The 13,349-nt window shown below is 55.5% G+C and overlaps 1 protein-coding gene across 6 annotated transcripts in view; it reads right to left on the reverse strand.

Annotated features, from left to right (window-relative positions):
- Window positions 1–6,174: 6,174 nt before the first annotated feature.
- MGAT5B (alpha-1,6-mannosylglycoprotein 6-beta-N-acetylglucosaminyltransferase B) overlaps window positions 6,175–13,349 on the reverse strand; it is a 55,959-nt gene continuing 48,784 nt past the window's right edge. For all 6 annotated transcript variants that reach the window (XM_027471463.3, XM_072025688.1, XM_072025689.1 and 3 more), the window contains 3 exons: window positions 8,350–8,424; window positions 7,873–8,147; window positions 6,175–6,806 (listed from right to left, as the gene is read on the reverse strand). In XM_027471463.3, the coding sequence (XP_027327264.1) occupies window positions 6,608–6,806; window positions 7,873–8,147; window positions 8,350–8,424 (549 nt within the window). In that variant the 3' untranslated portion in view covers window positions 6,175–6,607. The remainder of the gene's footprint in view (window positions 6,807–7,872; window positions 8,148–8,349; window positions 8,425–13,349) is intronic.

A 13,349-nucleotide genomic window follows, 5' to 3' on the forward strand; every position in this document is an offset into this window, starting at 1 on the left:
TTGGCTCAGGGTGGGGAGGAAGAGCAGTTCAGTGCGATCCACATCGCGGCACCGCTGCCAAGCCAAGGGCACCCCTGGCCCCTCCTGCCGGCCCCTGCCTGGCCCTGCTCTTCCCTCCCTGTCTCCGTGTAATTTCTCCCCAGAGGCAGCTGCATTTCCACCCTCGGCCACTTCAAGGCTCACATTTCTACACAATTTGCAGTCCTGAGCATCAGCAAGCTGCGTGGCCCAGGAGCATCCATCAGACCTTTCCCCCACCAGCCCACGCTGCTCCGGTTTGGGGTGCTCAGCCACCAGTTTGGGGTCTGCCTTACTCCGGTTTGCGCCCCCCAGCACCCATATCCCATCCCATGCCCAACGGACCAGCACCATCCCCACCGTGCAGGTCCAGCCCCAGCAGGATGGTCCCTAAGTCCCCAACTCGTTTCCATGGCAGCTCAACTGGCTCTTTGGTTTCCATGGCAATGAGGTTTTTCCTTCCCCATCCTCAGTGCTGGGGAGTTCCCATGGCAGCTCCCCCTAGTTTGGGACCCCCCCAGTTCCCTCAGCAGCTCTGCCCAGTGAGCAAACCAGTACAACCAGTGCCTTCCCTGCGCGGGCAGGATGCGGGACCCAAGCCTGCTGCCAGCACGGGGGACGCTCTCCTAACTCACAGGGAGACAGCATCAATTTTTCACCCTTCTGCCACCCCCTCACACCCATCCCTGGTGGTTTCCTGCTGCTGGCGGCTGGAGCCGTGGCTGCGGATGCCTGGCAGGTACTTGGCTCTCCCTCAGACTGAAAGGAGCTGCCTCTTAAAGCATCCCTCCGGCTGCAGGAGGAGGCAAGCTTCGTAAAAGTGATGCATGGCAGATGCAGATTAATTTTATTTCACAGTCCTGTGGAGGATTTTGAGCTAGTCACCGAGAGGGGACTAAAAATACCACCGGGGTCCTTGAGTTTTTATTTGCCTGTTCAGCGGCGCTTATAATGGCGTTTTCCTAAACACCGGCCAAAATCACATCTAGGATTGCAGAGAGAGACCCAGCGGGATGGCAGGAGCCAGGGTGGCGCAGCACCAAGCACTGGCTGCGTTTGGGATGGCTGGAGGATGAAAAACAGTGTCACACCAATCATACTTCCATTTCACATCACCCACGAGATCCACGGCACAAACCTCTGCAGCTTTGGGTAAAGCTGAGCTGCAGAGTAAGAAACATCAGCCTGGATTTGTCAGGCTGCTAAATGTTGGTGGTAACAATTCATGGGGCTGCTGCAGCAAGTTTGGGGTTTTGGGGGTATTTATACATCCTGGGCACAGGCACACAACACGTCCTGTAGGGTCAGCCCTTGGGGGAAATGTTCGCAGCATCTCCTGAAGGCAAATCGTGTGCTCTTCCCCAGGGCACCAGCAGCATCTTTGGCTTTTTGGGTGTTCCCTCCCCTGTTTCACCCATGGCACTTCTGGAGCCAGGTCTGGGCTTGGTCCTGAGCTGTCTCTGGGGTCTGGAGAGGCCAAGACCCCAACAACAGGGAACGGCAGAGAAGGAGGGGAGGTGTGCTCCTCAGTCCCACTGAGACAAAGCCATCGCTGGAGGATGCTGCTTAATTAACAGGCTCAGAAAGAGCGTGCCAGAAAAATGTCACAAAAAAAGCCGACGGTGCAGCCCTGGGGTGCCATCCACTGCCCACCACCACCCCGGGAGCAGCACCTCGAGGGGACCAGACCTCGAGGACCCCTTTTGGGATCCCCACTCCCCTGGGGCTGTGCCCGGCGCTGCGTAACGCCACGTCCCCGGCTTTCCTGGTGACGCTAACGGAGATAGCGCGGCTCTTGCTCGGGGTGGAAAGATGATTAACCACTGTAATCCCAATTACAGCTTTTAATTGGGATTAATCTGTGGAGTCAATTAAGTGTGGAAATGCGTTGCCTCCCACATTTCTTTTATGAACGGTTTGCTCTCCAAACCCGGTCCAGAGCCACAGCCGGGGGGGAAGAGGGCTCACCTCTCCTTGCCTAAGGACAAAAAACTGCCAAGAACAGGGCCAGCAGTGGGGACATCCAGCAGGGCTCCTCATTTAGCCCTCAGCAGCTGCTTTTTTTTTTTTTTTTTTCCTCCTATAACTGGAGGGGGCCAGGTTTGCAGAAATAAAACCAAGGTGGCAGATCAGACAGCTGCTCCCACCGCCCTGCACCCAGTACGACAGCCAACAACACTGCTGGCAGTCCCTATTATTTTTCTCCTCACTCTCATGAAAATTAATTAATTCAATTAATTGATTAAATAAACAAACCCCCCACGCTCGATGACACCGAGCCAGCTGCGCGCCGTGGCAAGCTGCAGGAACATCACCCGTTCCCGAGCTGACTTGCCAAGAGATGCCTTGGAGAGGGCTTGAGGACATGAAATGGGGGGAATTTAGGAACAAATCAGGCCTGGGGAGTGAGGGGCAAAGCTCAGCAGAAAAAAAAAAACAACAAATAGTTGTATTTTCACGCAAGTTGCGAAGCCTTCACTCATTTCTCAGAGATGCCGTCGGATGCTTTGAATCCTTGGATGAAAGGCACCAAATCAGGGCAGATTGTTATTTCCTGTCTTCGAGCTTGTATTTATGGAAAGGCTGATAGGTCTGGTGGCTCTCCTTAAACAAGCACAAGCTAAAAATAAGCCGCTGTTTCATTCCGGCCTCCACCAGGAGCTGGACGTGAGACGTGAGAGGCGCTGGCGCGGTGGCTGTGGGGTCCCCGGGGGATGGAGAGGAAGAGGCTGGCGGCGGCTCTGCGGGGAGACGGGGTTCAGATCCTGGCTGCTTTCCTCCATCGTCATCAGGACAGGGGCAGAACGCTCCAAGCCCCTTTTCTCCTGGCTTTCCAAAGCCAGCACTCGGCAGTGGGGGCATCATCAATGCGTTTTGTCCCCCCTTGTAGGCAGCATTGGCACCTGCACTGCGTGGCCATGACTTGGGATCACACCCCACAAAAACACCTAACCCTCCCCAAATCCTCCTCTAGCTCTCCCCATCCTCCCTAACTTTATTTTTACCTCCTTTCCGGAAAATCTGGGTGCTGGACTGCAGCAGCGCCCAGGCCGGGGATGCTCCAGCCCCCCTGCAGGTGCTGGTGGCAGAAGCTGCAGCCTCAGCACTTCTGCTCCGCGCTGTCAGCGGGTCCTTGGTATTTCTTTGCCTGCCTGGGGAACGGTATTGAACAGTCCCTATCTCTCCTGAGAAAGTATTGAGCTGGAGTTTTAATGGCTTTCCATTAACTACCCACAATAGGTGTCACTGGGAATTATTGCTTGATCTGATAAGAAAGGGAGCACTCAGTCCCGCGGCTTCAAAAGGGGTTTTCACCCCCTCCCCAAATTCTTTCTTCCAGAGGAAGAAAAAAAAAAAAAAAAAAGAGAGAGAGAGAAAAAAAAAGAAAAAAAAAAAAGGTAAAAGATTTCGCTGCTCTTTTCACTCGGAGGCTGCGGACAGATTTCCGATTTGTTAACTTTCTTTATGGCTCTGCGTTTGCCAAAAGGAGCAAGAGATGAGGGAAAGAGACAGGAGATTAAATGCACGAGTTTATTTTGGGAAGGCCTTCTAAAGGAGGGAGGGGGAAAAAACGTAAAGAGCAAAAGCAAAAAAAAAGAATTAAAAAAAAAGAAAAAAGGCATGACAACGGGGAGACAGCACTCAATTAAAGCCAGACCTTGAGGCACACGAGCCGGCGGTCCGGCCCGCGGGTCCGTGTCAGGCAGCGTGCTGTGCTTAACGGAGCCGTGTGGCAGCTAGATCCATCACCTGGGGAAATAAACAGCGCTGCTTACATCTTCAGCAGCTCCTTGATCTAGCGATAAACCCGTAAGGGGAAATAAATGGGCTTCTCTTCCCCGGCCTGTCCACCCCGGGATGCAATTTGCCATTTTACCCGGACTGCTGATAAGCAGGGGATTGGGAGGGAAAAGCCGCTTAACGATTTCCTAATAAAGCCCCAGATAAGAGCGGAGCAGCCCTATTACCTCCGTCCCCGGGTGATTTACAGCCCAGACAGCTGCTCCGTGTGGCCGACATTGGCAGGACGTGGGGCTGGTAGGGAGAAGCACCCGGCCTGCAGCCCTGTGGGACACTACTTGGGGACACCAGGACAGGCACCGCCAGCCTCATCCCCCAAAATTATCCCTGTGGCCACGGAGGTGAAACCCAAAGCTCTCGTTGAACCACAGCAGCTTCATTGTATAGGGCCAGGCACCTGCAGCTGGGTGGAGAACCGGGTCCCCATGTCAGGCTCAGACCCCACATGTGCGTGTCCCAGGATTTAGCCGAACAGCCCTGTCCACCAGCAGCTGGGTGAGCAGCTCTCAGCTCCTCATGTGATTTTTAATTGTTTGATTTTATTCACGGTTTTATCAGTTTCTCTTCCCCTCTCTCCCCCCCCCCCCCCACCTGCCCCTCCCGCTGGGGATTTATTCTTTGTAATTAGCTGCGGTAATTAGAATCCCTTTCATTCGCCAGCTCTTCAGCTCCCCTTTAGGTCTCTTCCATGTTCCTGCTTGATAAAATGTGAAGTCAACGCCTGGGTCAGGCTCAGGTCTCCCACCCAGACAGAAATGTGTCCTGGATGGGAGAGTGGGGTGAGCACTGTAGGGCCGTGGGGTGCTGCGGTGACATCTCGGGCACAGCCGGGACCAGAAACCCCAATGTGCACAGAAACAGCAGCACTTTGGGACGATGCAGCCCCTTTTTCCAGCCAGTTCCCCTGCAAAAAGAGGCTTTTCCCCAGGCAGCATCCACCCCCAGGGTGGCACCAGGGACGGGTGACAGCCTGTGGGGCTGATGGATAGCAGCAGAGCATCGCCGAGACCATCACCCCGGTGTCGATGCTGGCCCCAGATCCCCACAGGCCCCTGACAGGTCGTTATTTACCGTGACAGCGGCTGAGGTGAGCGAGCTGCCTTTTATTTCAGCTCGGAGAAAACGGTCCTGACAGCGGGTAATTGGGGCTGAACAGCACCAGGCAGGCGCCCGGCTGCCAAGAGGTGAGGGCTGCTTTAAAAGCAGCTGAGCAGAAAGCGCAGCAAGGGCTGCCCTGGGGGCTGCCATGCAACGAGAGCTGTCCCGAGCCAGGTTTGGGATCCGGAGCTCTAAATCTCCTTTGGATCCCCATAAATCAGGTCTTATTTGGTCCTTACAGCGCTGGGAGCTGGATCACCATCACCGCCTGCTTGCCAAGCAGCAGCCAGGGCGATAGCCTGGGAGCCTTTGCAAGGTGCTGCCTTGAGCCCTGGCCGAGAGGTGCCAGGGAAAGGCACAGAGGATTGCTGCTCAGCTCTGCGGGGAGAGGCTCTCTCCGCTTTTATTTACACACACGCTTGCCGCAAGACACAAAAATTACTTAATCAATCCTTTCCCTTGTCGGTGTCGCTGGCTGGCTGGAGGCTGCCTGTGCAATTTCGCGCTGAAGCTGACAAATTGCTCCAGGATAACGGCGATGACTCCAGCTCTTGCCTCGCCTGGGTCGACAAGCACCCCGTGGTGCCCCCTGCCCGGGTTGGAAGGGGGGTGGCGAGAGCAGTGTTGTGCCAAAACGGGGCTCGCACTCATCCTGCTCGCTCCAGCAGTGACCTCGAGCCAGGTGGGGACAATGCTCCCCGGTGTCACTGCAGGGGCTGTCACCGCAGCACGGCTCCCCGCCTGGTATGGGAGTTATTCCACACGGGAATGGGTTGGGAGTGAGTTTTTCTGGGATGTCAGAGCCTCCCTCTCCAGCATTTCTGAGCAGAAGGAGGGCTGAGCACCAACCCTGCACCTCCTTCTGGTGAGCAACCCTACAAAAACACAGTGGCTGGTTCACCCCCGGGCTCCACAGCCAGCGCTAAGGCAGCAAGAGGGCAGCCAGGAGAGGGACAGAAGCAGCACTGAGCTCCTCTCTGAAGCGAGGCTGATGACAAGCATGAAGAGAAGGTAAAGAAGCGAAGATGCTGCTTGGAAGATCTCAGGGGGACCCCTGAGAGCAGCATCCTCTGCAGAGCCCCCCAAAGGGCTGCTCACTCCAGCCCCAGCCTGCCCCTAAATTCCTGGGGGGCACCATGGGCACAGCCCCCCTTGAACCCACCCGACGCAGCCCCCATCCTCAGGCTTCGTCCTCCCCAGCCAGGACGGGCACCGGCAGCCCCCCCCGAGCAGCCCAATAACTCCTTGCAGAAGGGCTGGGTGTTGTTTCCCCTTTAATTTACCACTTGTCAGGGAGGGAGTGGTTAAAAAATAAATAAATAAAACGACCTCGGATGCTTCAAGAGGCTGAAAACCCTGAAACTGCAGTCTGCTGGTGGCTCGTCCCCGTCGCCAGAAGAGGGGAAAGTTGTCCCCCACCTCCCCAAGCCCCCTTTTTCTGCCACCCTGCCCCAGCCCCACCACGGTCCGGGTGGGTTCGGATGCGGACGGGCGCTGCGGCCTCGAGAAGAAAAGGAAACCAAACGTCGGGACACGGTCATTCACAGCCGGCTGGAGGACGAAACAACCCACGAGAGTCCGGCACCCCCGGCTCAGCGCGCGTCCCGCCGGGAGGGACCCGTCCTGGTCCTGCTGCCCGGCTGTTGCAGAAGCTTTGAGCCCAAGCCACCGCCTGCAGCACGTGGCCGAGTCACACGCAGTCCCTGCACAGAGCCACTTGTCCTTCGCGGTAGTCGCGGCAGGGGCAGAGGCGCCGGTACTTGGAGTTGTGGCCGGCACAGCTGAAGAGCAGCGGCTCCTTCTGGAGGTAGCACTCGTGGACGTTCTCGGCCACCGCCGGGTAGAGGTGGTTCATCTCGTACTCCGTGCTGTCGCAGGTGATGCTGAGCCTGGGAATGAAGGAAAAAAAGCATGGGTGGGCTTCGGTGCCCCCTCTCCGGGTGGGAAGGCTGCCTGGTGCTTCGCCATGGGGTCTTTAATTCTCTGTCCATCCTCCCCGGGGTGTACCCTGGGTGAGATTTGGGCTCTTTGCTGGTTGCAGGAACCACAAGCACTGTGCTTGGCACCTTGATGTGGATGCCAGCTGCCAGCCCAAAACACCCCAAAACCAAACCATGCAACCTGAGGACCGCCCCAAACCTCATGCAGGCCATAGATGGAAGACTCAGGGAATCACAGGCAAAATCCCACTAAAACCCCTTACATCCCCCCTGGGCCAAGGGGGATGCCTGCACCCTGCGGGCACCGTCCCCTGGGAGTGCACCCAAGTCAGATGCACGCCCTGGTGTCCCCTGAGAGCCCAAAGCAGGAAAATGAAGATGGGAACCCACAAAGACCCCAAGGAGCAGCAGGATCCCAGCTTCGTCCTTCTCCAGGCTCGTGTCTGCAGCAGGAGCTCCAGCACCAGAGCTGCCCCTGCTCTGTGCCCCTCAGCCCCCCGAGCCCACCCGCAGCTCCCCCAGGGCTCCAGGCACTGGGGCACAGAGCGAAACGCACGCCCCAGCTCTAATTCCTCATATAAAACTGTCACCAGGCCCCAAATTGCCTGCCCGGCCGGCGTGACGGAAATGGTAATACTCGCATCTTAATTGTCCACGCAGCAGCACGGAGCCCGGTGACAGATTTATACTCTATTAAAACTTCACTGCTGTGTGTTCAAAAGGCAGTTTTATGGAGAAAGACGTAAAAAAAAAAAAAAAAAGGACAGAAAGGCAGAAAGGGAGAGAGCACGCGGGAGGCGGAGAGAAGCGGGGTGGGAGAGGGATGGTGGCACGCCTGGATGTGCCAGCGCTGCTTTGGGAAGGACAAAACCGTTCAGTGTTTGGGGTTTTAGGGGGAGGACACGGGGACAACGGGGGTGCAGGACAAAGCGTCCAGCCCTGGGGAATGGGGGAGCACCTCCGGCAGCCCCCCAGGGTGTCACCGCACCGTGCCAAGGAGTGGGACAGGACTTACTGGAGGAAGACCTCCTTCTTGTTGAGGAACCTGAAGAAGGTGGGCTCGCAGACCAGCCCGTGCCGCCGGCACGTCTCGGTGCAGGCGTGCCGCGTCTCCGACACCCACACCTGCAGCGAGTCCACCGGTGGCCAGGCGTGGGGGTCCCGGCTGGCGCTGGGGGACCACACCAGGTGGGTGGCGTTAGGGGACAGGGCCAGCACGCTCGGGGGGCTTTGCATAGCAGGGCTCTTGGCCCTGGGAGGTGGAGGAGGAGACGTCGTGGTGCAGAAATCCTAGGAGGGAAAGGCAACAGGTCAGTGCCCAAAGGGAAAGGGGGTGGTGGTGGGGATGGGGGCACGGCAGGACGCTCAGGCTGCTGGTGGCTCCTGCCCCAGCCTCCCTCCGCCAGCCCCCAAGCATCTTTGCTTTGTGTCCCCCCCAGGAGCCCCCATGGGCCAGGGGTCCCTTCCCCAGCAGAACAGGGACGGTGCCAACCTGGTGCTGAATGTAGGCGTGGATCCGCTCCAGCATCCCCTCGCAGGTGTACTCGTAAGGCAGGTAGGGCTCCACCTGTGCAGGGGAAGAGCAGAGCGCTGCAGCAGGAGGGAAAGGCTCGCCCATCCCAGCCAGCACCGGGCTGGAGAGCACAGGAACAGTGGGGAAATACAGAATAAATAATGCTCCTGTCCCTCCATCTACTGCCAGAGCAGAAGGACATGGAAGAAAACCATCCAGTTCCTGAATTAATTCGCCTCCTTTTCCTAAAAATAGCAAGTTCCACGCAAGGGCGCTGCAGGAATCAGACCCCTCCCAGGGCTGGGACCTCCGCTTGGAAATCTTCGATCCAATTTGGAGGAAAACTAGGACTGCAAAAACCTGGCACTGCAAAACCTTGGCAAGCAGCAAAGCATTTGAGAGAAAGAGGGTGAAGGATTAACTGGGGTTTGACCCATATATTGGTTAAAATGAGGTCACCTTGCTCTATTGTCTTTTTTTTTTTTCTTGGTGTTGTTTGTAAAATAAAACTGCAAAATAAATTCAGTTTAATGCAAGAAGTCACTTCCAAAGGAAAGCTTGAACACTGCCAGCCCAACCAAGTGTCCAGGAGCTCAATAGATTTGCTCCACCCCAGTTTCCCAACCATTTTCAGGGGCATTTCCCTGGCCCCCTGGAGATGTCAGTGCCTGGCGTGTTGGACACGGGGGACCACAGGACGTGTCCTGACCCTGGGATGGAGCAAATGCCTCCCACAGCCCCGTCCTGCTGTTTGTGCAGAGCCAGCAGCACTCCGGTGTATTTTTAGCGCGGGTTATGAAACGCTGCTGCTCTCCTCTTGCTTTTCCACATCGCACCTCCCTCCCCCACAGCTGCCCTCGCATCCCGCTGTGGAAATCAGCTCCCTCCTCTGCCTCCCGGCCCCCACAACACCCCCAGACCCTGTGGGGTCACCTTATCCCTCCCTCCGTGGGGTTTGGTGCGGGAAGGGGCTGGTGCTGGAGCCCCCCCCCTTCCCCTGCGCATCTCTGCTGAGCTTCGTGCGAGGGATGGATTAGAAGCAAAAATACCCCAAAGATAGTTCAGACGGAAAACACAGCTTCTCCTATTCCTGCGCATCCAAAATAGCTGTCTCCTTTGAAGTACCTGTCAAAGCCGAGCTCAAAAGGCTCAGCCTGCCAAGAAGATCCCTCCAAGCGTCTCCCCACCAGAAATATCCCACCTGAGATCTCGGCAAGGCTGGAAATCGCGGCTGCTCCGTCTCATTACAGGTGTGCAGCGTAATCGGGGCTGACACCTTGGTAGGCACTGATCCTGCCTCTGAATTAGCAGTGAGTTAACTGGGACCGAGTCCTTCACAGAGCACGGTGCTGCTGCATGAAGCCCGAGCAGGGCTGGGGGCTGCCTGGGGTGGATTTGGGGCTGCCTGGCACAGCTTTGGGGCTGCTTGGAGTGGATTTGGGGCTGCCCAGCTACAAAGCATCACCAGCGCTGTGCTCACAGCAGTGATGCTGGGGAACTTCGCTCAGGATGCTGCCATGCAGACAGAAGCCTGTAAAACAGCCTCTTTCCCCCCAAAACACCACGCCTGCAGGGCACAGTGTGACCGATGATGGGATGCGACCCCCCCACAGCGCACCCACCACCCCGGAGTTACCCCAAAACCTCTCGCTGCCCCTGCCACCCCTCACCCACACTCGTTAAAATTCAGCTCCCGCCACCACAACTGCAGGAAAATGCCAATTTCGGGAAGATAATTGTTTAATTAAAACCTGACAGGCTTGGCCTCCCCTTGACAGCCGCGGTGTTAATGCTGCTCCCCGCACCAGGAGCTCGGGCTCTGCCCTGGGGGATGCTCTGAGCTAGAGGCAGGCAGGACTGGGGGTGCTCATCCCATCACCCCAACCCCACAGCTCGAGGTTTGGGGGACACAGTGGTCCCCCCCGGATGGGTTCTGCCACCCCTTCCTGCACACATCACTGGGGAACCCAGGGCCAAAGCAAGGCGCGAAGGCGCTTTGGTATTTTTACAGTCCCGCTCTGGAATCCCAGAGCTGGAGGGAGGAATGAGCCTCCTTGGGTCCAAAGGGAACAAAAGAGAAAAAAATAAATCCAAACGTCACCAGAGAAATAAGTAGAAAAGTAATGCAATTGTCTGCCAGCACGTAGCAGCAGGCTGGGAACGCTTTAACCAGCTATTTTGGCGGTGATGTTTAATACGCCACTCTTTCAAGCATAGTCTGAAATGTATAATTTTCCATTATATTCCTGTATGTTTGACTTTAATATAATGAAGCCTTCTCCCTTCGCTACACCAGAATATTGGGTCTATTAAATTGCTTGTGCGGGGACTGGTTTTGACAAGGGAAGAAGCTGAAGGCCGAGGAAATGACCACACATGGAAACCTCTCCCCTCCTCGCCCCCAGCCCCTGCCTGGTGTCACCTCTCTGGGGGGCAATTTGTCTCGTGTTTTTCCCTCTGCTGGGTGGTGGTTTGCTGTCTGGGTTATATGGGTTTGGCTGTTATATGGAGCTGCCATGCTCCAAATCCTCCTTACAGCCAGGTTGGGGTTGGCAGCAATCGGGGAGCACAAAGCGGCTCCACCGTGGGACGAGCTCCAAAGGGGCCACCCGCAGGGGGTGCTGCCTCTTGCAGAGAGGCATTGCAAACCCAAGCCGTGTTCAGACCTCTAGCAAGAGGGAAAAAAAGTTTTTTTTCTTCCTGCAAACCTCAGCTGGCTCACGGAGGATGCCTGCTGCATCTCAACGCCGCTATTTGCAGGGCACACAGACCCAGCAGGCGAGCGCAGCCTCAGGGTTGCTGCCACCTCCACACTGGTGGCAGCAGCTCCCAAGCCCCTCGAGGGGTCCCAGCACCCCTGGTCCCAGCACCCCTGGGTGCCAGCACCCCACATGAAGCCTCTTGTGGAGGCACATCAAAGCAGACACCTCGCGGCTTCCCCAGCTTCGCCTCTGGAAAATGTTTTACCAACACCTGCCTCAAAGCTTCAAAGCCAAAGGTGTGCGATGAGTGATCTTTCAGTGTCACGATGGAAAAAAAAAAAAAAAAAAAAAAAGGAAAAAAATCAGTTTTGGGTCGGATTTCAATTTCCAGTGTTTCCACCCATCAAGGAGAAAAATGTGTTGTTTCAGGTCAGGCAATCTGTTTTGCTTGGGGAGGCAAAGGGAAATGCATCATTTCGGATCCAAGCCTCCCTTTCAATGAGCGAGCCGGGCAGTTTCAGACAAAGCCATGCAGATGGGAAACCAAAACACATCACCTCATTTCAGCAATGTTGAAATGAAATGTTTCCAGTGAAAATAAAATTATAAATAGATGGTCATTATTCTGAAAGACAAATTTGCCAAATATTCAGATGACACAATGTCCCTTTCTGCCTTGGGGAGAAAAGGAGCCAGGAAAACTGTTCCTCCTACCTGGCTGGGAGCAGCAGCACTGAACCACCCGCTCCTGCCGCTAAGACATTTGTTTTCATTTCCTGCTGTAACAAACATTACTTTAAAGACAAGATACCAAGGGATTCCTGAAGCCAAAGCCCATAATGGGGCTTTTAAACCTGTGAGGGAGGTCAATTTTAGACTTAATTGCCTTGACAGCATCTCTAGTATTGCAGACCTTTCTATTTAACAAAAAAAAAAAAAAGGAAGAAAAAAAAAAAAAAAAAAAAGCAGTTGCTCATCCTTGGTCCCTGCTCTGCTTCCAGAGGATTTATAGATCATGTAAAAAAACCCCAAAACACAAACCAGCAGAGGTGTGTTGTGGGATTATCCCAGCACCCTTCTTGGTGGACAGGACCTCCTTGGTTTTGGGAGGCAGCCTGAGCTTCCCTCCCTGCTCCCCTTCAAGGTTTAATTTAATAGGACCACGAAGCCCCATTTCCAGTGCGGGTGTCGCACTGTAACGGGGAAGGCACAAGAAACCCCATACAGCACCCAGCCCCAGGTTCCCGCACCATGGACCTGGCACCCCCACGCTACCCATTCAGGTCCCACGTTTTTTGTGCTCCCCTGCCTCCCACCAGCTGTTCTGCAATGTGAGAAATGTTAATTAAGGGAGGGAGGAAGGATGTGTTGTGACTGCACCGCAACTGCATTTGCATGAACAGCTGACGGTGGGAACAGGGAGAAAACTGGTGATGGGAACTCATCAGCCTGAGGCAGAACTTCCCAAAATCCCCCCCTTTTTTTTTTTTTTTTTTCATTTTAAACCCTGGGCTTACCATTAAACTCCTAAATTACCCAGTCCATATTCAGTCCACATTTCAGCATGACACAGCTGCCCAGGGACCGGCTCACCCCAAAAGCCAGCACTTCCCCCACACTTAATTCTAATTCTCCCCTTTTTATGCCCCTGATGGCAGGGCAGCCCCAGACACCTCTATTTTCTCTCTCCAACACCTCTCCCCTTCTCCTGCACACCCTGCAGCATCTCCCCGAGCAGATGGTGCCGGGTCGCTCGCTGCCGCTGGCGCACGCCGACAGCTGGCCTGGCGGCACGGCAGCAGGGATGGAATCATTTTTAATTTCATTTTAATCGAGATCCCACAACGCGTGCGCAAAAGGACAGAATGTTTTCCTAGAGTCAGTTTTGTTCGTTCTTTGCAGGCTCTTAGGGAAGGTGAGGGAGATGAAGAGCCACAACAGGCACCGGTGGCAGAGCCGGGCAGTGACTGCGTTGGCTGGCCGAGGTCCCCAGGCTGTCACTGGCACTGGTGCCTCTCGTGCAGGGACAGGCAGCGATGACAGGGACCTTTCCTGTGTTTTCAGCCCCAGTAAGACCAAGATGCTGGGTTTATTGGATTTCTACAAGTATGTCTGTGTCTGCTTTGTGTTAAGCCAGGAGGAGCAAAGATGAACGTTTCCGCTGGTGACCTCGCCAACAAGCAGGTGACCAGCGAAGCCTGCGGTCACCCCCTGGTCAGCATCACCCCAGCACCCTCCAAAATCCCAGCCCGTGAGCCCCAAAGCCCAGCCCAATCT

Source organism: Anas platyrhynchos, chromosome 19 (genome assembly GCF_047663525.1).
Source record: "Anas platyrhynchos isolate ZD024472 breed Pekin duck chromosome 19, IASCAAS_PekinDuck_T2T, whole genome shotgun sequence".
NCBI classification, from domain to species: domain Eukaryota; kingdom Metazoa; phylum Chordata; class Aves; order Anseriformes; family Anatidae; genus Anas; species Anas platyrhynchos.